Source organism: Caloenas nicobarica, chromosome 3 (assembly GCF_036013445.1).
Source record: "Caloenas nicobarica isolate bCalNic1 chromosome 3, bCalNic1.hap1, whole genome shotgun sequence".
NCBI classification, from domain to species: Eukaryota; Metazoa; Chordata; class Aves; order Columbiformes; family Columbidae; genus Caloenas; species Caloenas nicobarica.
Window position 1 is genome coordinate 121,924,402 of NC_088247.1, and position 24,000 is coordinate 121,948,401.

Below are 24,000 nucleotides of genomic sequence, written 5' to 3' on the forward strand. Positions count from 1 at the left end.
GGTTTGCATGGGGAAGAGGTCTGAAATACAAGGCAAAAGCCTGGCTCTAACCCCCCATATCTGGGCTCACCCCGGACATCTCCTCCCCGCCGCCCGAGCAGCAGAGCGGGTGCTGCTGGGCACGGCGCCAGCCCCCAAACCTCCCCGGCAGCCTCCAAGCCGGCACCCGATGGAGGCACCTCCTGCACCGACAGCTGCCAGTCACTGTGTTGTTGATACCAAATCTGCTAAAGATTCACTCTGGAGAAGCGGCACCACAAACGCTACTCTCTGCTGGCGGCGGCGCTGGCGGTGACCCCGCTACCAGAAAAGCTCTTCCCCACTCTCGCTAGCTCTGTGCCCACGGTTCAGTGATGGTGCTCAGGCTGCATTTTTCAGGACCCTGAAGGTTCCTATAATTAATCTCCCTGGTTCCTCTCAGTTTGCAAACAATCTGTTTCAGACCATGTGTGCAGCTCTTTGTGTGTGCAGAGGAGGAAAGCTCCAGCAGTCTGCAAACCGGGCAGACATCCCTGCCCATGTGCAGAGAGGGAGCAGCCTCCGTACCCGTGCGCCAACTGCCTCCAAGAACTGGCGATCACGTCACATTTGGGGTAGAATCAGCATTTTCCATGCCGCCCAAAGCTGTTCCTGCTAGATGCATTGAGAGTCATCAGCAAATTGATTCGTTAGCTGACAGCAGGAGGCTTTGTTTGCACAGTGCTGGCGGCCTGCGCTGCCGGATGGCAAGACCATGGCACCGAGAAGGCAGCACCTGCATTGCCAGGAGCTGCTGCAAGCCGCCCTGCTCGAGCTGCGGTTCCAGCCGCACCGCTCGGGCTCCAGGGACCACCAAGCTGAAAGGGGCTCCAGGGTCCCTCTCTCGCTGCAGCCCAGAGACACCAAAAGCAAGTCCTGTTTCACAGGGTGTTTCTGAACAGAGCCCAAAGCGCTCCAGTTCCACCTCTCCTTACTCCTCCCCAAAATAGGAGCCTCCACTACTCACACTTTCCACTGCAACACATGCTCCCGTCAGCAGAAGATGCAAAAGCGTGGGTGCTGATGGCTACACTGACGGCTCCCTGCAAACCTGGGGATTTCTTCTGACCCCAAGAGATTTTATCTGACTCCTACCGGAACAGGCATGAATTTACTTGACTATTGGGAAATCGATACCGATACAAAGCAGTTGTTTTGTGGCCCGTCGGCGCCCCAGGCTTAGAGCGCAGATTTCAGCAGGAGCACCGCTGTGAGAACGAGGATGGAGCCGCGGGCCCTGGTCTGGACGCGGTGTCCAGCGGCCCGAGCGCGCAGCCATGCGCTGGCGACCGCGGCCACAGACAGCTGTGACACACGGGCTGCGACAGCCCCAACCGGGGCTTTCCACGGCCAGGGGAGACGGGAAAAGCAAAACCAGGCTTCATGCCAAGCGTGTTTTGCTGCCTTTATCTCTCAGGCTGTTGAGGCCACCTTCTCTTTTTCATTGTATCAATTCACAGCTAAAACCGCAGCCTCGCCTAGACCTGAAGCCAGTCCTGGTGCAATGTCAGAGGTTTCCTAGGAACCAAGGCAGCAGGAGTGTACTGGTTCTGGTACCTTTCAACTTGGATGACAAAGAAGAAAAAAAAACCTTTCCCGGGAAAGACTTTCTTTCTCTATATGCCTTTTTTACATCAAAAAATAGTCAGACGTGTCCTGGGAAGCTTCCCTGCAGGAAGCTCCAGGTCACCTGCCCTTCCCACGGCAAAGCAGCCACATCTCAGACCTAAGTGCCAGAACGCCCAAGCCGAGACCTCTTGGCCCAGACTGCGCCCTTAACACAGCCCTAAGTGATGAGGTGCTTGTGCTGGGGCTTACCAAACAGATCTGCACGGCGGGAGGCTGGCTGGCTCCTGGCTTCTGAGCGCGGGGTGTCACTGCCCGGCACACCCCGCCCACACACACACACACTGCAACCATTTCTGCTGAAAATTAATAAACTACTTTTTGATCAAACCCACGCAATCCCACGCACAGACGCACGTCCCGGAGCACCTGTGCAGACCAGGACGAATGATTCCAAACTGCTGCTGCTTAAAACGCTCCCAGGACCAGGCAGGACCCAGCAGAGCCCACATGGGCCAGGGGATGCAGCCACCTTCCCCTGGCAGGAGAAGACAGGCGCCTGGCACCTTGTTTTCTCCTGCCCAGCCTTCCTCTGATCCAGAGGAGAGTCCTAGCACACCTGGTTTGCTAAAAATCTGCCATTATTGAAGGACGCTGCAGAAATCCTACCATGGGGCAGAGTAGGACCAGGCAGGATCAGGCTCTGGCCTTGAAACCAGGCACACGAAAGCCCAGCCCTCCTTGCACCAGCCTCCCCAGCTCACAGCGAAAGCAGGACGCAGCTTCTTTAGAGCCCTGCAACCCCCGTCTCTGAGCGCACGGGAAAGCAAACGGCACATCCACTCACAGGCAAGGCTTTCTCCAAGTTTTCCACTCCTCCCTCAAAGGTGCGTTCCCTCTTTGTGTTTTCCCTGCAGCACCTTCCAGGGAAGCCCTGGGCAGCTCTTCCCAAGAGCCAGATGCAGAGCACGGGGACAGTGGCCCCCACACCGCTCCCTGCTCCCGCTCTCCCCCTTTAACTCCTCTTTAATTAACTCAGCAAAAGGTGTGGAGCAGGCTGGTGCCAGCCCCGGGTCCCCCACCGCCAGCAGCACGAAGCAGCAGGGGCACGCTTGAATTTGAAAATATTTTATTTGAATAGTAAATAATTATACAGTTGAAACAGTTCTATCGAAGCACTCTATAAATAGCTAACAGTTAAGAAAATAATGTGTGTAGAAAAAGAGATTGCATCTAAAAGTAAGAGCTGTCAGTTGCACGGGATAAATGGGTAAGATCGCGTGTTATTCTAAGTATAAAAGTTAAAACCTTTTTAGCAGATCCCTTTAGAAAAAAAGACCTTCTAAAATGCACAGTGAAATGGCAGGCGGGGGAGACAAAAAAGCGCATTAGAGTATCTGCAATCAAATAATATCAATCTTCATAATTAAAATAAATAAATAACGAATAAATAACATAATTACTCAAACCAACATATACAGATAGTCAACTCATGAGCTACCTTAGGAAGGGCAAAACAAACATGAACAGAAAGTTGGCATGTCACAGTTAAGGCAGTTTCTACAGCATTTTCTGGAGACCATCAACAGCAGAGTCAAGGCATTTGTGGCTATACTAAAGGAAATTCTCACTTCTCGTCAAGCGGTTTGATCTGTTCACATTTATAAAAACGAAATGAACGAACCAAAAAAAAAAAAAAAAAAAAAAAAGAGAGAGAGAAAGACCCCAGAAAGGTAAATGTAAAGCCAGATTCCAGCAGTTGACAAGCCGTATTAAAGCTAAGGTTGTGGCCCGGGACGCCCGGGAAGGCACGGGCGGCTCAGCAGGCGGGGCGCAGCGGCACCTGCAGCAGGATCACCTGCCGGTTCTCGGACGGGTGGCACTTGTTGATGTGCCGGGTGAGGCCGGGCGAGCTGTAGAAGGTGGCCGGGCAGTACTTGCAGGGGAAGACCTGTGCGGCGTGCAGCAGGCGCAGGTGCCGCTCCTGGCTGCTCTTGCTGGGGAAGGTCTCCCCGCAGACGGGGCAGAGGCGGCACTCGGCGGGCGGCGCGGGCGGCTCCTCGGCGGCGGGCTCGGGGGCCGGGTGGCTCAGCAGGTGCTTGCGCAGGTAGGCCTGCCGGCGGAACCGCTTGGCGCAGCGGGGGCACTCGAACAGCCCCTCCTCGGAGCCCGCCTCCGAGGCGCCGCCGGGGCTCGGCGTGTCCCGCTCGCTGCCGCTGCCGCCCGGCTCCTTCGGCGGCTCCTCGGCCGGCGCCCTGCCCGCCTCGGGGCCGCCCTTGGCGGCGGGCGGGCGCGGCTTGTGCCAGCGGCGGTGGGAGGCGAGGTTGGCGGGGCAGGAGAAGACCTTGTCGCACTCGGGGCAGCGGTACTCCACCCGGACGATGCGGGAGCAGCGGTGCTGCGCCAGCGCGAAGGGGTCCCCGTACTCCTCCTTGCAGAGCTGGCAGATGAACTCGCCCAGCGGCCGGGCGCAGCCGCCCCGCGCCTTGGCCGGCGCCTCCACCGGCCCCTCCTTGATGCGCAGCCCCAGCACGGGCGACGTGGTCACCTCGTCCTCGAAGGTCAGCTTGCGGATCGCCTTCGCCTTCTTGCCCGACGGGGCCTTCTGCCTGCCGGGCTCCGCGCTGCCCGGCGGGCGCTTGGCGGGCGGCGGGCGGCCCGAGGCGGGCGGCGCGGCCGGGGCGGGCGGCGCGGGGGCCGCGCCGGGAGCGGCGGGCGGCTCGGCGTGGCCGGCGGCGGCCCAGAGCTTGAGGTCGGCCGGGGCGAAGAGGAGCGGGTCCATGGTGCCGGGCACGGCGGGCGCGGGGAAGGACTCGGCCGAGACGGGCGAGCCCAGGCTGAAGCCGCGCTCCAGGTACTTGTCCCTGCTGACGGGCCGCGTGGGGCTGTACAGCGCCTGCACGGCGGCATCGGGCGTCCCGAAGGGCACGGGCGGCGAGTCCCGCGGCGGGGGCGGCGCGGCGGGGCAGGCGGGCGGCGGGGAGCCGCCGGCGGGGAGCGGCGGGCCGGCGGCGGCCTCGCGGCAGCAGCGCGCCCGGTACGACACGGGGGTGGGCCGCCGGCTGCGCTTCACCAGGAAGCCCCGGGGCATCTTCGCGCCGCCTCCGCGCCGGCGGCGGCCGCGGCGCACGCTGCTCGGTCTGCCCGCGGCGCGGCCGCCGCCGCCTTTAAGCGGGCCGGGGCCATTGTTTGGGCCGGCGGCGGCGGGCCGGGCCAATCAGCGGCGCCGCGGCGGGCGGCGGCGGCGGGCGGAGCGGCTGCACCTGAGCCCCCCGCCCCGCGGCGGCACACGCCCGGCCCCGCCCCCGCACGCTCCGCGCCGCCCGGCACGCGGCCTTTGTGTGCCGCCCCCCGCCCGTGCCGAGCGGCGGCCGGCGCGGACCGGGCACCGGCGCGGACCGCGGACCGGGCACCGGCGCGGACCGGGCACCGGCGCGGACCGCGGACCGGGCACCGGCGCGGACCGGGCACCGGGCACTGGCGCGGACCGCGGACCGGCGGCAGCTCCGCGCCCCTCCCGCGCTGCACGGCCCCGGCGCTGAGCCGCCGTCGGCGGGGAAAGGCCGGCGCTGGGGGCGCGAGGAGAAGGAAACTTGGCGCAGGAGGAGGAGAAAGTCGCTTTTGTGGCGGCTGCCGGCGCAGGGAACGCTGCCCGCCGGGAGCGCCCCGCATCGGGACGGTGCCGGGGCAGCCCGCTGGTTTTGTCCGCCGCCGGCATCAGGTGCTACATGAAGGGTCTAATTAAGTGGGGAAGGATAACGGACGGGTCCACAGCCGGCGCCGTGCCCCGCCACCTTTGTGACGGGAGCCCCCCGCACGCTATCGCGGGGCTCCGCGGCCAGGGCCGAGCGGGGACGCTCAGCCGCCGCCGGTAACCTGTTACGCGGTGCCCTCCGCCCGGGCCTCCGCCGCGGGGAGCAGGGACCGCAACAGCCCCCGCCCGTCCGGCCGCGCTCCCCGCTCTCCCGCGGTGCCGGCCCGGCGGCAGCCCCGAGCGCGGCCTGGCTCCCCGGCACAGCCGCGGCACGGCTCTCGGTTTGGTGCAAGGCGACGCAAGCTGCCATTGGGGTCACCCCCGCTCCTCGTTTCCCTGCACGCCACAGGAGGGTGAAAAGCCAAAACAGCAGACGAGCAGAGATGCCGAGGATGCGCCCGGCGCTGCCACGGGCAGCGTTTGCGGGGCCGGGGGGCTGCGTGCGGGAAGGGCAGCGCGGCGGCAGGTGCAGCCGCCGGCGCCTGGAGCGGCTGCGGGGCGAGCACCGGGCCGGGGCCGCGCTCCCCCTTAACCCTTTGTCCGCGGGGCTGCGCGCCGGCCCACGCGGGGATTTGCGCGGGAGCTCCGCGCGTGGCAGGTGGCGGCGGGGGGGGCGCGGCCGCCCCCGCTGCGAACAGCAGCACCCCCCGGCACCGAGCGCCTTTTGTGGGGGGCGGTGGGGCACGCGGGCGCCACGCGAGCGAGGGCCGGCCCCCCCGCGGCCGCCTTTGTGCGCCTCATTAACATAAAGCTGCGCGACCCTCCGGCGGGCGGCACAAAGGGGCGGGGGGGGCGGGCGGGCGGCACCGGGGGCCGCCGCTCTCCCGGGCACCCGTCAGCGAGCCGGGGGGGCCGTGGGGCCGCTCCCCCGCCCTCCCGGTGGGACAAGCGGGGCGGGGCGGCCCGCTGTGCATTAGCATACAGCTGCGGGCACGCGCCACCGCCCCCCCGGCCGGGCTGCGCACCGAGAGCCGGCCCCCTCCCCGCACCGACACCCCGCACCCCCGGGGCCGGGCACCGAGAGCCGGCCCCCTCCCCGCACCGACACCCCGCACCCCCGGGGCCGGGCACCGAGAGCCGGCCCCCTCCCCGCACCGACACCCCGCACCCCCGGGGCCGGGCACCGAGAGCCGGCCCCCTCCCCGCACCGACACCCCGCACCCCCGGGGCTGCGCACCCCCCTTCCCCCCGGCGCGGTTTCACAGAAGCGGGGCCGCTGCGGGGCAGAACCGGCGCTGGGTCTTACCTGCCGCCGTTGGGGCCGCGGCGTTGGTCCTGGCCGGGGCGTACATGGGCAGGTGTGAGCGGTGGCGGCGCAGGTAGCGCACGATGGGGTCCAGCAGCAAAGGCGGGCAGGGTCTCTCCTCGTCGGGCTCGTCCGGGGGCGGCTCGGCGGGGGGCGGCCCGGGCACCTGCAAGGCACAGCGGTCAGACGCTGGCACCGGGTGCAGCGAGGCTGGCACCGGGGGCGCTCGGCAGCACGGCCCGGGGCAGGCAGGGGGTGCCGGGGGTGCGTACCCAGCCCTTCCACCCGCGGTGCTGGGGCCAGCACTGCCCAGGTGTTGGTCCCTCCAAAATTACCCACACTCGTCAGCATTTGCGTGGAACTGAACCAACATCCACAGAAATGTCCAACCTTCTCAGCCACGGCCTTGGCTGCTATGTTTCTAGTGCTCACCAGAGGAAATTCCCCCCCGCCCCGGATGCCTCATTTAGTAGCTGCTTTTAACCGACTTGTCAGAGCAACCCCAGCTGCAACTTGAGAATCAAACCATTATTTCTTATTGAGGACAAGTGCCTCTTCTAGAAAAATCTCGGGCTGCACATGTGCACCCTCAGTTTGCTGTAATACTTCAACAGCTGATGTAGGTGCAAAAACCCAGCCCTGCCATCTGCATGTTTGCATAGCTGGAGCTCTGCATGTCGAAATAAACACACGTTTGTGATCCTGTGGAAGGGTAAACATTCCCCACACCATCGCTTGGCTTCCAGCGATGGGCACGAGCATCCTGTGCAGGAGTCACGCGTGCATCAAGTGACAATTTCAATACACAGGCTGAAAACACAGGCCCTGTCCAAGCTGCAACTGGCTTTTCTATGCATCTATTCCTTACTGCTAGTGAACATTTCTAGAAATATTACCCCTAAAGGCATGAGACTGATTTCCAGTTTCTGTGGAAACTGTAACCAAAACCATCTGACTTCTGTGTATTTACACTCACAGTTTTCAAACATCTCTTTCAAAGGTGTATTTTTCCCTCATTTTTACATTTCATTACTGGTTTATCTGCATGCTGAAGTGAGCTGGAATATGAGCAAAAGGAAGCAAAGACAGTGGGTGTCTTGCTCCATACAGGAATACAGCCAGTCCCTAGGCTCTTAAAGATCTATTCCATAAGTGCGTGGTACCTACTACATATTGGCAACATGACTAGAAGGAACACCCAAGGAAAACATATAAATGTGACATTTAGTAAATATGTAAATATACTAAATGTACTAATCACAGTGAAGAAAATCCAAACAAAATACAAACAGTAAAGACAAATTTGCATTCTGATGCAGATACTATCATCTATGCTCATGTAAGGAGTTCTGACTCAGAGGTGCTTTCAGTCCATTCAGTGAGACTATTTTTGTGTACCAGGACTACTGCAACAAGAAAAGGGTACGGCAAGCCAGGCTTTAATTTGTAGGACACCAATTCCCCTTTCTCTGAAGTTGTTCACACTTACAGCATGCGAAATGCACTTGAATGATGGCAAGAAAAACACTTCTCATCAGGCCTCCCATTCTGCAGAGAATTTCATTTTGTGTTCTTTTATAGATGGCTTCCAAGAGAATCTAAAATAAAACTGCACCGAGGCACTTTCTGTATCATGACAATAGGAGGAAAATTGCATGTAGCCCTTCTGGGAGGAGGCAGGGGTCGGGCGTTTGTGTGGCTACAGCTGTGACACCCGCCAGCGCGGGCTGTGGAACGGGTGGGCTGCAGCCTGCGCTGTGTCCCTTTGTCACCCTGCCTCCCTCTACAGTTGGTGCTCTTTGCTTTCTGCACAGCTAAAAACTCTGTGAGCGAATACTTAAAAAAATACTGCCATCGCAGGGAATTTCATTGTGTAAAACAAAAGCAAAAGCGGCATGAGGAGAGAGAGGGTAAATTGGTCCCAAGCAGTGGGTTGGAAGTATTGAGATCCAGACTGCAAATTATATCTGAGATCAGCCAGAAATCCATCAGGGTGGGGAAGGCTGCTTGTTGGAAACCTGCTGCAGCTCAGGGCTCTTTTCATGGAGTGCAGTAGGCGTTGGATTTTGAGCAGGCAAAGTTACAGGCTGCTGGGACTTTATGCCTCTGTCTATGGTACTAAGGCCAAAGCTGGAAACAGCATCAGCAAACATTTTAATTTCATCCTTATTCAAGAAATCCACTTATCACTGAAAAAGCCAGTTGCTTTCACTCTTTCTACTACAAAAGCCATTCCCTGTGGGTAGACGTTGAAAAATCTACTTCTCATAGGCTCAGCTGAGACAGGTTTAGGATGGCCTGCAGTGTATTCGTATTAGGAAACATAAATTTAAAAAGGGGATAACTGAACAAATAAGCCTCCAGATTCTGCTGGGTAGTTGTACTAAACTGCATGTATAATGCAAAAAATGCCGTGAAGGAAAACAAAGCAACCTGAAGTTGTACTGGCAAATTTGAAAATATGCTCAAATAAAACTGAACAAAATGCTGTACTTGGTGAGCCCCCTGTGAGGTCAGGATCTGCTCATGTCTCCCAGAGGAAATAGCTAAACAGAAACGGAAAGCTTTAGGTGAAAGATGGGAGAAGAAACCAAGTGAACAACACTAACAAATTACCTAAATAATAAAATGTACTCGCCAGTCATTTTTCTTACCTGTTCCAACATCAGGATTTGGCGCAGTTCCTTCTTGAGATCAATAAACCGATCGTGATAGATGGCCATGGACCAAGGTTCCCTGAAGTAGCTGGTTAAAAAAGAAGAAATTTAGTTATCTTGTGAACCTCTCATTAACCACTAATAAAGTATTTACCTGCTTTTTTGCCTTTATAAATTACAGTTCTGGACCCATCATGGTCGTTTGTTCATAAAATGCCTCCCGTAACAGCATGGTCAATCAATTCTTTTAATGGATGTTCCTGATGTACAGCCAGCTTCAGTAATTACATTTAAAGTGGCTTAATTCAGAGCTGTGGCAAGACCCAGTGAAGAATCCTGATTTTATCAGAATTTAAAAGCCTGAAGACCTGTAAAGAACGGTGTCTCCATTATCTGTCCTCATTTGAGAAAAGCAGATTGCAGGATTAACTGAACTGCTGCATAAACAAATTAAATTTGTGTAGACAATGACACAAATGTTGTTCATCATTAAGGTTTCTGGATTAATAAAGGCCAGAAAAACAGGCCACCACAGTGTTGCAATATGTTCTTTGCACTAGTACGCTGGCTAAACTGAACCTATTCTAGGAGGAAGCTCTTGTAACTTTTTCTTCCAGTGACAGCATTCATGACAGCATTCTTCTGTGAAAAAGGAGTAAAAGGATGGCGAGGGCACGACTCCATGGAGACCCTCACGGCTGTAAATATAACTGGAGGCAGCTACACTACAAAGCTGGGATTTATTTCTTTCCCCTATTACGAAAAATGAGTCGCACAGTTTCAGCGAGATGCTGTGTGTGTAATTCCTGTTAATGCCAACTGGAGTCGGGAGGTGCAGCCTGTTCGTCCAGCAGTGCCTGAACACACGTCAGCAGGGTCGCCCGCGCAGTTTTGGGATACCTGCACCAACGTCCCCGTCTTTGGAACAGCAGCGCTGTCAGGAGTACGTGTGCGCTGTCGCTTGAGTCGCGTGGTCATTAAATCAGTGTCCCCATAAAGCAACTTAAAAGGCGCTACACGAGTTTAATAATCCTAACATATCTGTCTACAGAAAACCGACGTGCAGATGTTTTTCCATTAATGTCAAACGGCAGTATTTCCCCCCTGCTCTCTGAACCAGACCTCAGTGTGCACTAATGCGCTGCACCATTACAACACCGTGCACCTGGCACGACTTGGTTTTCACACCCTCGCCCCATCGCAGGCTCCCTTCCCTTCAGCCGCGTGTCTCTGCAGCGCAGGCTGGGGCTGCGCACTGCCCAGCGCCGCGGCGATCTCTCCACACGCGTTTTCCCAGCACAAGGCTTTCCTGACGCTATTACAAATACTGCGTTCTGGCTGCGCTAAGGGCTGCCCAGCCTGGGCGTCTGGCAGCACGGTACCATGACTGACACTACCGATTCGTTCGGATGCAAGATGTTACACACATTCAGATTTCAGTACTTTAATTACATCTCTATAACTTGTAGAGAGCTAGAGAAGAACAAGATATTTCCCAAATATTTAAAAACTCCTTCAATTTCAGAAGGAAAACCCCACCCAACACAAACCTTTAACTCAATGTCGGTATTAGATAGCAAAGCAGGGAAAAGAGGGGTGTTACACAAGAACACATTAAGATAATTAGAGGCTCTGATTTTACCGGTTTGCCCTGCTAAAAGCTGTGTTCCACTGGCCAAACATTTTGTTTGCAAGCTGGCATCTTAATTCTAACCCTGATAAGGCAATTCCATCTCTTGATTGAGGCACTACTTCTAACTGCCTTACCTTTGTTAAGTTGTTCACTTACCTCACTGAGATGTTTGCCTTAAATGATGTTTATAAAATGTTTCAGGGGTGCTACATATTACTGCTACTGTTACCAGCTCAGTCCATAACTGCATTTTTAACTGTTCCTGTCAATATTCACAGATCTGCAGCTCAAAACCTGAAATGTGTCACCCAGTCTGCAGTATTTGATGCAAATCAAATGCCCCTTTTTGGGGAATGCAGAATGTCTTGTCTGTATTTTCTGGATAGGCTGCCAAGAGGAGCTGCCAGTAAATACCACTTACTCCCAGATTGCCTTTACTGCCCTTCACCTGAAGACAGGTAACCACCAAAGGCAATTTAAAGATAGACTTCACAGAAACAATTCACCTTCTCTGCTGGCTCTGTGTTTTTATCTATTCATTTTTTCAGTTAGAATCACCCTTCTAAAGGGCGTTTCTGAGAAAGCAGATCTACATATGGCCGCTAAGGGGAAATTTAATAATGAAAAAGCCCATTTGAAGGCAGACCAACAAGCTGACTTTGTGCGGCTGGGGCTGGCACGCTCCCAGCGCGGCTCACCGGCCGTCGTGAGGACGGCATCTGCCACATGAGTTTGCGCCGCTCGGCCTTTCAGAACCTGCCAGAGCCATCAGGCTAAACATGTACGAGATGACAATGTTTGCCAGGAGCATAACGGGTTTGCAAACCTGGTCACTTCCTAACGGGGATCCCCTGCTGGCAAACTTTTATATCGACAGCAGCCATCACGGGAAGGCATTTGTAACGAGACAGGATGAAATGGGCGCCTTCAGAAGACAATAGGCGACATCCTTTTTGTTGCTAGGAAGCTGGTCTCGCCTTTCATTGACAAACAATATTTAAAGTCTGTTCTGCCTCATTTGTGATGTGTGGCCTACATTAGATGAAAGGGAAGAAGGAGGAAAATATTCAGTGGCATCCTGTACAGAAGATGTGGAATCTTTCCCTTTTCAAGAGATACTGCATTAAATAAAACGGACAGAGCTGGCCACTGTTGGCGAGCAGAGACGGACCGGAGCAGGACCCGACACAGACCCGCAGCCGCTCTGCCCTCGCAGGACGTGGATCGCTGACAGCAAGATGTTAACAGCAGAAAACCTTGTAAAGCGAATGAAAAACGTTCAGAATAGCACAGTCTGTCTGTACATCAAAACAAAAGCAAGATCTAAAGCAAAAAAAAAAATTAAAAATAATAACTGAAGTTTTTCTAAGACATTTTAAATCTCACGACAGGAAAGTGATGGCAGAAAGGTGAAGTTATCTATTCTGGTAGATCTAATCTTTCGTCATTTGCGAGCTTGGTGTAGCTGTACTACTCATCCAGACCAGCTTTATCACACTGCTGCAATGGTTTCCAAACTTCTGCAAGCTGGGCTTCCTTTCACGGAAATGAAGCAAAGCAAGGCCCAGTAGTTTCCAAGTATATTAAAGACGGACTTCTGAGGACCATTAATGATTTTGTCTTTGTGTATTTCACATTGGCTGCTTTTCTTGGAAAATCTCAGCTGAAATCCTCTCTAAAAAAAAAAACCAAACCAACAACAAACCAGCAAACTACTGGTGGGAAGAGAAGCTGAAAGCAATGATATGAATGTATCCAATACAGAAAAAAACCCCCAGAAACCAATTTTTAAAAAAGGTTTGATTTTTTCATTGCTCTTAATGTGAAAGTAAATCTCATTACTACAGACTGAAAAATAGTGGTTTTCTTTTTAATCACAAAGAATTTAAAGTGTTCCTTGGTTTGCAATTTCTTAAAATCCACTCACGACAGGCAAGCAAGCGTTGCAGCAAGAGCAGGAGCGCAAGCCAGCTCACCGCCCTGCTGTAGCTGCACCGAGCACGGGCTGGGCACGCGCTTCAGCCGCTCCGGGAAATTCCTTCATATACAACTCACTGCTCTGTCCCCATAATTAGTGAAATCAACAGTCTCATGGGCAGCGAATCTGTGATGTACTTTATTGGGTAAATTTAATAAATAATGATAGTGTTCACTAATTTAGAGGCTGACATTTCTTTTGTACTTTTTGATAAGTAAATCACAGAAAGGAAGCCAGTGCCTTTTTACCACTTTTCACAGAATTATGACCAAACCCGCAATATCTTTTGTTTGGAAGGCAACCGGTGGTTTACAATCAATCACAAATATGGTGCAGTGCAGCTCGTCCTGCAGCTCTTGCTCAAGACAAGGGGCACTGAATGCAGAAGGCAATGCCTGCTGCACACAGATCCTGCTCAGAGCCATCCTGCACACAGATCCTGCTCAGAGCCATCCTGCACACAGATCCTGCTCTGCTCTGCTCAGAGCCATCCTGCACACAGATCCTGCTCTGCTCTGCTCAGAGCCATCCTGCACACAGATCCTGCTCAGAGCCATCCTGCACACAGATCCTGCTCTGCTCAGAGCCATCCTGCACACAGATCCTGCTCTGCTCAGAGCCATCCTGCACACAGATCCTGCTCTGCTCTGCTCAGAGCCATCCTGCACACAGATCCTGCTCTGCTCTCCTCAGAGCCATCCTGCACACAGATCCTGCTCAGAGCCATCCTGCACACAGATCCTGCTCAGAGCCATCCTGCACACAGATCCTGCTCAGAGCCATCCTGCACACAGATCCTGCTCTGCTCTGCTCAGAGCCATCCTGCACACAGATCCTGCTCCGCTCTGCTCAGAGCCATCCTGCACACAGATCCTGCTCCGCTCTGCTCAGAGCCATCCTGCACACAGATCCTGCTCTGCTCTGCTCAGAGCCATCCTGCACACAGATCCTGCTCTGCTCTGCTCAGAGCCATCCTGCACACAGATCCTGCTCTGCTCTGCTCAGAGCCATCCTGCACACAGATCCTGTTCTGCTCTGCTCAGAGCCATCCTGCACACAGATCCTGCTCAGAGCCATCCTGCACACAGATCCTGTTCTGCTCTGCTCAGAGCCATCCTGCACACAGATCCTGCTCAGAGCCATCCTGCACACAGATCCTGCTCTGCTCTGCTCAGAGCCATCCTGCACACAGATCCTGCTCTGCTCTGCTCAGAGCCATCCTGCACACAGATCCTGCTCAGAGCCATCCTGCACACAGATCCTGCTCAGAGCCATCCTGCACACAGATCCTGCTCTGCTCAGAGCCATCCTGCACACAGATCCTGCTCTGCTCTGCTCAGAGCCATCCTGCACACAGATCCTGCTCAGAGCCATCCTGCACACAGATCCTGCTCTGCTCTGCTCAGAGCCATCCTGCACACAGATCCTGCTCTGCTCTGCTCAGAGCCATCCTGCACACAGATCCTGCTCTGCTCTGCTCAGAGCCATCCTGCACACAGATCCTGCTCTGCTCTGCTCAGAGCCATCCTGCACACAGATCCTGCTCAGAGCCATCCTGCACACAGATCCTGCTCTGCTTTGCTCAGAGCCATCCTGCACACAGATCCTGCTCAGAGCCATCCTGCACACAGATCCTGCTCTGCTCTGCTCAGAGCCATCCTGCACACAGATCCTGCTCAGAGCCATCCTGCACACAGATCCTGCTCAGAGCCATCCTGCACACAGATCCTGCTCTGCTCTGCTCAGAGCCATCCTGCACACAGATCCTACTCTGCTCTGCTCAGAGCCATCCTGCACACAGATCCTGCTCTGCTCTGCTCAGAGCCATCCTGCACACAGATCCTGCTCTGCTCTCCTCAGAGCCATCCTGCACACAGATCCTGCTCTGCTCTCCTCAGAGCCATCCTGCACACAGATCCTGCTCAGAGCCATCCTGCACACAGATCCTGCTCTGCTCTGCTCAGAGCCATCCTGCACACAGATCCTGCTCAGAGCCATCCTGCACACAGATCCTGCTCAGAGCCATCCTGCACACAGATCCTGCTCAGAGCCATCCTGCACACAGATCCTGCTCTGCTCAGAGCCATCCTGCACACAGATCCTGCTCTGCTCTCCTCAGAGCCATCCTGCACACAGATCCTGCTCTGCTCTCCTCAGAGCCATCCTGCACACAGATCCTGCTCAGAGCCATCCTGCACACAGATCCTGCTCTGCTCTGCTCAGAGCCATCCTGCACACAGATCCTGCTCAGAGCCATCCTGCACACAGATCCTGCTCTGCTCTGCTCAGAGCCATCCTGCACACAGATCCTGCTCAGAGCCATCCTGCACACAGATCCTGCTCTGCTCTGCTCAGAGCCATCCTGCACACAGATCCTGCTCAGAGCCATCCTGCACACAGATCCTGCTCTGCTCTGCTCAGAGCCATCCTGCACACAGATCCTGCTCTGCTCTGCTCAGAGCCATCCTGCACACAGATCCTGCTCTGCTCTGCTCAGAGCCATCCTGCACACAGATCCTGCTCTGCTCTCCTCAGAGCCATCCTGCACACAGATCCTGCTCAGAGCCATCCTGCACACAGATCCTGCTCTGCTCTGCTCAGAGCCATCCTGCACACAGATCCTGCTCTGCTCTGCTCAGAGCCATCCTGCACACAGATCCTGCTCTGCTCTGCTCAGAGCCATCCTGCACACAGATCCTGCTCCGCTCTGCTCAGAGCCATCCTGCACACAGATCCTGCTCTGCTCTGCTCAGAGCCATCCTGCACACAGATCCTGCTCAGAGCCATCCTGCACACAGATCCTGCTCTGCTCTGCTCAGAGCCATCCTGCACACAGATCCTGCTCCGCTCTGCTCAGAGCCATCCTGCACACAGATCCTGCTCTGCTCTGCTCAGAGCCATCCTGCACACAGATCCTGCTCTGCTCTCCATTATTGCAGCTCTGGACTGTGGTAACATTTACATACATTACTGGACAGTATCAGTTGGTGTCGCTGATTCTCACTGAAGTGCTCTTTAAACTTTCTAAACTCTCTGCCCTTTAAATTTCTTATAAAGACACTGCTGTCTGCTCTTTTTAGAAGTAGTTACGGCTGACCCTGTAGTAAGGTTTCTTGTGTTTTTTATTTTTCACACAGTGCTATTTCACATGTACTGTATTATAAAAAACAATTAAAAGGAAATTAAATCTGACTCACAAAATCAACAAGTAGGCTGTGTGTACTGGTATGATTGCTTTTCTGCAATTACTTGTTTATGAATTCAGAGTTCAATCATTCATAATGGTTCGCATAATTATTAATATGAATCAGCAAGGTTCAACTGCAAATTAATGTGGTTAGATTCCCCTGACTATCCTTTGCTTACCAATTTAGACGTGGGGTTTCTTAGTAACATAGCTCTTCATTAGCAACTTAGCTGCTCCTTAAAAGCTGCATTAATATATAGAAACCTAAAGCCACCTAAAGAGCTCTGCCATTGAGATTGATTTGCTGTGTAAGTACAGCTTTACCAGTGCAGCTTGGGGGTAGCGTTTAATTCTGGGAGGAAAAAAAGCTGTTAGTGCTTTGATATCCCTTCACGTGTTCCTCTTGCCTTGTCCTGTCTCTCTCTTCATAAAAAGCACACAAATTTTCCTCTAATTAGGCTGTGAAGTGTACTGAGTAGCATTAGTCCCTCTCAGCCATGTTCACTACCTGCCACATTTCCTTTCTTCTTTTTTTCAACCCTGCAGAAAATAAGTCTCACTGTCTGCACAATGAACAAAAGCCCAAGGTGGAATCCCTTCAATGCGATCCTGGTGTGCTAATGGTACAGGATCCAGCAAATTCCAGCCAGCAGGGCATTCTACTATTTCTCTTAATGAACAACCACTCCTCGTTTCAAAGTCTGGTTTTAAAATAGCCTATGTAGCACGCACTTCATGTTTAAATAATAGCTGATTATCCAGACTATAAATAATGAACTTATATCTTTACCTAGTCCTTGTAAAAATATTACTGAAAAACAGCAAACGTTGTTCTTTTTCCTAATGTATTTGTTAGGTTGTGAGATTTATTAGAGTTGTGTCAATAAGAAATCCAGTGTGATGTTTCTGCTTAAACTCCCATTATACAACACTGATTAGTAAATCACTTTTAGCCAAATGCAAACAGTACTATGATGTGTGAGTTGCACTGAAGTAGAGGAGATTAAATGGTTACTTTGAAATAAGTAAATATTGTTCATACAGCTCAAAATATTTTTGAGCATTTAGCTTGTACAGCTAATACAAAAATTGTAATGTGAGCATAAATGAGAGGGTTTGAGGAGAACAGCTGCAGAAACATCAAGTGATATTCTCCACTTTTATAGTTCCTGGGTGGAATTTTCCAGAGCACCTCAGTGCCAGGGGGTTTGACTCCACGCACTTGTGCCCCAGGTTTGGCAGCCCGGTGTCCTGCGGGACGCGGGTAACCTACTGCTGTTGAGCAGCTGGGCCACTTCCTGGGGAACGTTGCTGGGTGTTTGCAGGGTGCTCGGCCTCCTGGACAGCAACGCGGGCTGCAGCCCCTGTGCAGGTATTGCCAGAGTCATGAGCCACCTCCCAACTCCCGCCTGCCCAAGAGTGTCTGGCTCGTGCCTCTGCGGGCCTGGCTCCTCCTGTCACCAGTCCCCAGATGGACCTTTGCAGCTTGGGGGACGGGTAAGCCCCGGAGCTTGCAGGGGAGATGCAGCACTCAGTGCACCTGCATCTTGCTGCAAATACCTTTGCTACTGCGCAACGAACGGTGGCAAGCTCACCCTCCTCTTGATGAGCGTGCCGCTCAGGCTGCTCCGCTAATCGCGCTTTAAAACACACGCGGCCTCCTCGGAGTGCTGCGCAGGACTGACCCTGCGATGCTGCTCAGAGATCCAGGGCAGATCTGCAGGGCCAGACTGTCTGCACCGGCTGGCTCCGTGATGCTAACTGAGGCGTAGTAAGTGCAGATGACTAAAAGCACATTTCTGGTAAGAACTAAATATAAACACAATATAAATAGAACACTTAGTATTCTGTGTGATGTGTTATTCAAGCCACTTTGATTGCCACACCATGCATTAGTCCTCCAGGGTGCTTTACAAATTGTTAAATACCAGAACTGCTTAACATGCAGCATCTTACTAACTCCAGCAGTACACAGAGAGTAAACTTGGTGAACAGGGACGAGAAGAAATGCGACAAGGGGATGGTTGCGCAACACATTTCAGAGGGTGCCTTTCAGAAACCAGTGGGCATGGTGTTACCTCTGACAGGACACTTGGTCACCATAAGCCCCAAGCTGTGCCTGTGTCCTCAGCGCTGCTGCGCTGTCCCCCAGCGGCGGTGCCCCTCTGCCACACCGTGTCACTGTCACCAGCAGCGGTGCCCCTCTGCCACACCGTGTCACTGTCACCAGCAGCGGTGCCCCTCTGCCACACCGTGTCCCTGTCCCCAGCAGCAGTGCCCCTCTGCCACACCGTGTCCCTGTCCCCAGCAGCAGTGCCCCTCTGCCACACCGTGTCCCTGTCCCCAGCAGCGGTGCCCCTCTGCCACACCGTGTCCCTGTCCCCAGCAGCGGTGCCCCTCTGCCACACCGTGTCCCTGTCCCCAGCAGCGGTGCCCCTCTGCCACACCGTGTCCCTGTCCCCAGCAGCGGTGCCCCTCTGCCACACCGTGTCCCTGTCCCCAGCAGCAGTGCCCCTCTGCCACACCGTGTCCCTGTCCCCAGCAGCGGTGCCCCTCTGCCACACCGTGTCCCTGTCCCCAGCAGCAGTGCCCCTCTGCCACACCGTGTCCCTGTCCCCAGCAGCAGTGCCCCTCTGCCACACCGTGTCCCTGTCCCCAGCAGCGGTGCCCCTCTGCCACACCGTGTCCCTGTCCCCAGCAGCAGTGCCCCTCTGCCACACCGTGTCACTGTCCCCAGCAGCAGTGCCCCTCTGCCACACCGTGTCCCTGTCCCCAGCAGCAGTGCCCCTCTGCCACATCGTGTCACTGTCCCCAGCAGCGGTGCCCCTCTGCCGCACCATCAGTGTCCCTGTCCCCAGCAGCGGTGCCCCTCTGCCACACCGTGTCCCTGTCCCCAGCAGCAGTGCCCCTCTGCCACACCGTGTCACTGTCCCCAGCAGCGGTGCCCCTCTGCCACACCATGTCCCTGTCCCCAGCAGCGGTGCCCCTCTGCCGCACCGTGTCCCTGTCCCCAGCAGCGGTGCCCCTCTGCCACACCGTGTCCCTGTCCCCAGCAGCAGTGCCCCTCTGCCGCACCATCAGTGTCCCTGTCCCCAGCAGCGGTGCCCCTCTGCCGCACCGTGTCACTGTCCCCAGCAGCAGTGCCCCTCTGCCACACTGTCAGTGTCCCTGTCCCCAGCAGCGGTGCCCCTCTGCCGCACCGTGTCCCTGTCCCCAGCAGCGGTGCCCCTCTGCCACACCGTCAGTGTCACTGTCCCCAGCAGCGGTGCCCCTCTGCCGCACCGTGTCCCTGTCCCCAGCAGCGGTGCCCCTCTGCCACACCGTGTCCCTGTCCCCAGCAGCGGTGCCCCTCTGCCACACCATGTCACTGTCCCCAGCAGCGGTGCCCCTCTGCCGCACCGTGTCACTGTCCCCAGCAGCGGTGCCCCTCTGCCACACCGTGTCCCTGTCCCCAGCAGCGGTGCCCCTCTGCCGCACCGTGTCCCTGTCCCCAGCAGCGGTGCCCCTCTGCCGCACCGTGTCACTGTCCCCAGCAGCGGTGCCCCTCTGCCACACCATGTCACTGTCCCCAGCAGCGGTGCCCCTCTGCCGCACCGTGTCACTGTCCCCAGCAGCGGTGCCCCTCTGCCGCACCGTGTCACTGTTCCCAGCAGCGGTGCCCCTCTGCCGCACCGTCAGTGTCCCTGTCCCCAGCAGCGGTGCCCCTCTGCCACACCGTCAGTGTCCCTGTCCCCAGCAGCGGTGCCACTCCGCCGCAACATGTCACTGCCACTGCACTGTCACCCAACCAGCATCTTCTGTGGGTCATGACTCAAAACAAGTTCATTAAAACGGTATTACAAAATCCCAAGTGAAAAACCACTCACACCTAATTTGATAAATAAGCTTCTTCAGTATTCTAGGAACAAACAGGGCAGATTTTTGGCATTACGTTAGCAGATCTGGCTTCCACTAGAGCCCAAGGCAGCCTACACGAAGCACTTCTATCTTGTGTTAAAGGCATGATGCCACTGAGCATCCATTTGGTTGCCAAGTATCGGAAGCCGCCTCTAATGATGTGTTTTGTACGGAAGGTGCAGCAGAGGGAGATTCCACCGCTCTGCAGACACGTTCCATAACTTGGCAACTGCCTCACCGCTGCCTGCATCTCGGGGCAGCACAAAGGGTGTTGCTGGCTGGCTGTGTTCCTCCTTTGTGAAGCACTACGGAGCACTCATGACCAGCAAAAGAAAAAAAATATTGCAGAGCTCTCTCCTCACCCAAGTCTTTTATCTGCTGCTACAGCAATGGAAAGAATGTGAAGGCTTTCAGGCGAGCACTGGGAGCTCCAGGGGAAGGAAGGAGTGGGGTACAGGGGACACTTCGGATGAAACCCACTAGAATTGGCTTTCTTTGCATTCAAGAGAAGTCTTCCCTCTTGGAAAGAGCCTCACTCTTGGGTGCTCAAGTTCTAGTTGAGCCTTTTTGAGATGCAACCTTATGGGAAATGAATAAAAACTGCAGAAGCTCTTTCCTGTACTGGATTCCAAATCTGTTAAATTTCCAGGTGACATAAAAGGTTTGTATACAAAATCCTTGGCTTGGTTGCTGTGGTTGTTCCTGCCCTGACACTGCAAACCTCAGGGCTGCGGGACGCGCAGGGACGGCAGGCGCAGGGGACGCCGTGACCCGCGCCGGGGCAGGTGACATGTGCCACCGCCCCGCTCAGCCTCCACAACGTGCAGCCACCGCAGCGGGAGGAGGACGCCAGAGAGGCCATTTCAGCCCTTCCCTTGGTTGTGGGTCAAATCCCGCAGCTTTTAATTCCGTTGAACTCATACCGAATCAACGGAACTTTTCTCTCAAGGAAAGGATATGTCTTTCATCTCATTACTACCACTAGCCGCGGTTCCATGCACACAACCGGAACAGGTTACTTGGAGTTAGCTGAATCTTGAGGGCCTGTTGTTCATGCTAATTTGAAAATGGCACCGGCACACTATAGTCAGGAAATCCAGTACCATGGGGTTAACTTTCAGCCCTTATACCGAACGCAAATCAGTGAGGAAATTCATTGCTAGGTGCAGTCTCTAATTATTTAAAAGATAATTTGCATGCTACACAGAAATAAATTAGCTCCCAGGTGACAGCTGTTCCACTGTGTCCATTCCTGGAACTAGATGCCATGCTGGGAAATCTAAATGCAGACCAAAAGATGAAAGCGTTGTACTGTCTTGCCTTGTAGAAAGGCCCTCCCCAAAACAGAGGCTGAAAGAAGGGAGGAGGGGAATGAATGTTTCGAACCACCAAGTTTAGAAGCTCAGCGAACAAACCACAACATTTTCACAGTCTAAATATTCTTTTCACTACAGGCACTTCACATCTGGCGAGAAGATACTGCAAGGGGATGGAAGTGTAATGTGTACTGGTTTAAAAGGATTTTTTTCCAAGCGAGAAATTCAGTCCCAACATTAGGTTTGCATTCACACGGTTATGCGAGATCATTATAGAGCACGTGAACACCAACCTAAACAGTTTTTCTTCATTTTATCACACACATGGAAATCAACAAATGCATTTTCACATTCCTTGCCAAAAGAAGACCAGACACCACTTTCTGTCAGCATAAAAGCCTCAAGACAATCTTCATCTCACAGGAGATGCTAAAACATTTTTCAATTTAATGGTTTTCTAATGGTTCTCATGGTTAGGTTTTAACACTGTCTATTGTACGTATATATACGTACCTTGCATACAACACTCTATTATGTGGATGTACATGTATTGTGTATATATATATTACCTATTATGAGACTTTGTCATGTAGCCAGCGTTTTCCCATTGCCTCCTCCTGAAGCAGCAGGTTCCCGTGCCCCTTTCTTTGTGCTGGGGCTGTTCCATGCAGAGCCCGGGCCGGTGGGTCCCCCTCGCTGTCCCCTCCTTTCCATACAGAGCCCGGGCCGGTGGGTCCCCCTCGCTGTCCCCTCCTTTCCATACAGAGCCCGGGCCGGTGGGTCCCCCTCGCTGTCCCCTCCTTTCCATACAGAGCCCGGGCCGGTGGGTCCCCCTCGCTGTCCCCTCCTTTCCATACAGAGCCCGGGCCGATGGGTCCCCCTCGCTGTCCCCTCCTTTCCATACAGAGCCCGGGCCGGTGGGTCCCCCTCGCTGTCCCCTCCTTTCCATACAGAGCCCGGGCCGGTGGGTCCCCCTCGCTGTCCCCTCCTTTCCATACAGAGCCCGGGCCGGTGGGTCCCCCTCGCTGTCCCCTCCTTTCCATACAGAGCCCGGGCCGATGGGTCCCCCTCGCTGTCCCCTCCTTTCCATACAGAGCCCGGGCCGGTGGGTCCCCCTCGCTGTCCCCTCCTTTCCATACAGAGCCCGGGCCCAGTGCTCAAAATGTATTAGCTGATCAGCATCAGCTGCGATAAGGGAAGAAAATTATCTGCTGTCTTAGCTCATATCTCACACAATTGTGTCATCCTCCTTCAGTTTCTGCTTAACGCCTATTGACAATTTACTGTTTATGTGAACTCGACAGTTGCTGTGTGCCATTCCTCTCTTGTAAAACACCACCAACATTTTCTAGACATCAAAATCAATCCCCAAGATTGATTTAAATCATGAATGATTTAAAAATCTCCCTAGAAACCTTTGCCTTAAAAATTTGATTCAAAGTGACAAAACCACAGACTTTAAAAAGTGACTTCTGAATATTAATCTTCAGTAAAAAAGGATTGTTCAGGTTCAGCTTAATGAGTTACGCCTACTGAATATTCTAAGCAAAAGTTACAAAGATACAGAAATGCTCTCTCAGATGAAAGATGGGCAAGTAAACAGACACACAGCTCTTTCTGGGAAGGTCTTCAAGGCTTGCATTACCAGCGATAATTTCGCAAAATAAGAGAAAATATTTCTTAAAATCTATCTTTTGCTCTAAGGAAAAACAGCCAGAAGACAAACCATAATAAAATACAACTCAAATTCTGTCAGAATGTAGATTTTATGCACACTGCTGAATTTATCTTACCTGTAGAAATCTGTAATCTGACCTTCATTCCAGCGATAATAAAGATCATTAAGAAGACGCTCGTGCTGTCCGTACAGGCAAGTGTAGTTGGAGACCGGCACGGGCTCCTTTGAGAAGCAAGTGATGCTGTCCACCACTCTGTATTTGTTGATGTGCATCCTGAAGTAGTTCCCACGTCGTGCCTCTCCGGTGACCATCTCTGTGCCCTGGAACAGAAACCACGAGGACAGCGGTGGAGACGAGCGACCACCTGCCCTGGCACAGTACAGATCCGCTGGGCTGCTCTGCCCCATTCCTGCCACTTCTAAACATTCACAGGCCTTCCTTCAATAATGGACACCCATTCCTGGTGGCACGGTTTACACAACAAGGCACCGTGTATGGTTTGGACACAAAGACTTGGTGTGTGGTTCACACCTTGATTAACTTTAGCGTTTAGTTTCAGCTAGGTCACTCGATCACTTAAAAGACAAAAATGTAAACATTTGTTTCAAACCCCACATCGCAGTGGGATGATCAAATAGCTTAAAGCTGTTTTTAAAAGCTGTATTCATGTTCCAGTTTTACATATTTCTAAAACCTGTTGCTAGGCTACAGTAACCTTTGTTACTTCCACATCTCCCGGCTAATACATTTCACTACCTTCTCTTACTTCTTTCTTAGGAAATTCTTTTAGGATTTATATGAAGTTTCTGGAGTGGCTTTAAAGATGTTCCCTTTTCAGATAGCAGGTAATCAAAGCTGCAGCAAAAGAATTCTAATCATGTTCTAGCAATATGGAGTGGCAAAACCAATTTCTCTCTCTCCAACAGTCCTTTCTGCTGCCCAGTACGTGCTGCTCTGGACAGCTCATCTGGATCTGCAAGGCTGGCAAACAAGGTGAGCCAGGCTTTGATTCCTGCTCCTAAAGCTTGATTCCTTTTAAAAAAATAGTTTATCTCCATGGACCATTGCT

At 54.0% G+C, this 24,000-nt stretch overlaps 2 protein-coding genes across 5 annotated transcripts in view; both read right to left on the reverse strand.

Moving 5' to 3' along the window:
* Positions 1–24,000, reverse strand: part of CFAP61 (cilia and flagella associated protein 61) — a 94,702-nt gene that overhangs the window by 1,107 nt on the left and 69,595 nt on the right. For all 4 annotated transcript variants that reach the window (XM_065631662.1, XM_065631658.1, XM_065631660.1 and 1 more), the window contains 3 exons: positions 23,046–23,251; positions 9,239–9,329; positions 6,585–6,750 (listed from right to left, as the gene is read on the reverse strand). In XM_065631662.1, the coding sequence (XP_065487734.1) occupies positions 6,585–6,750; positions 9,239–9,329; positions 23,046–23,251 (463 nt within the window). The remainder of the gene's footprint in view (positions 1–6,584; positions 6,751–9,238; positions 9,330–23,045; positions 23,252–24,000) is intronic.
* Positions 3,404–4,770, reverse strand: INSM1 (INSM transcriptional repressor 1). Its single transcript, XM_065632728.1, is given in 2 exon segments — positions 3,404–4,725; positions 4,728–4,770. Coding segments are annotated over 2 exon segments (1,365 nt in total).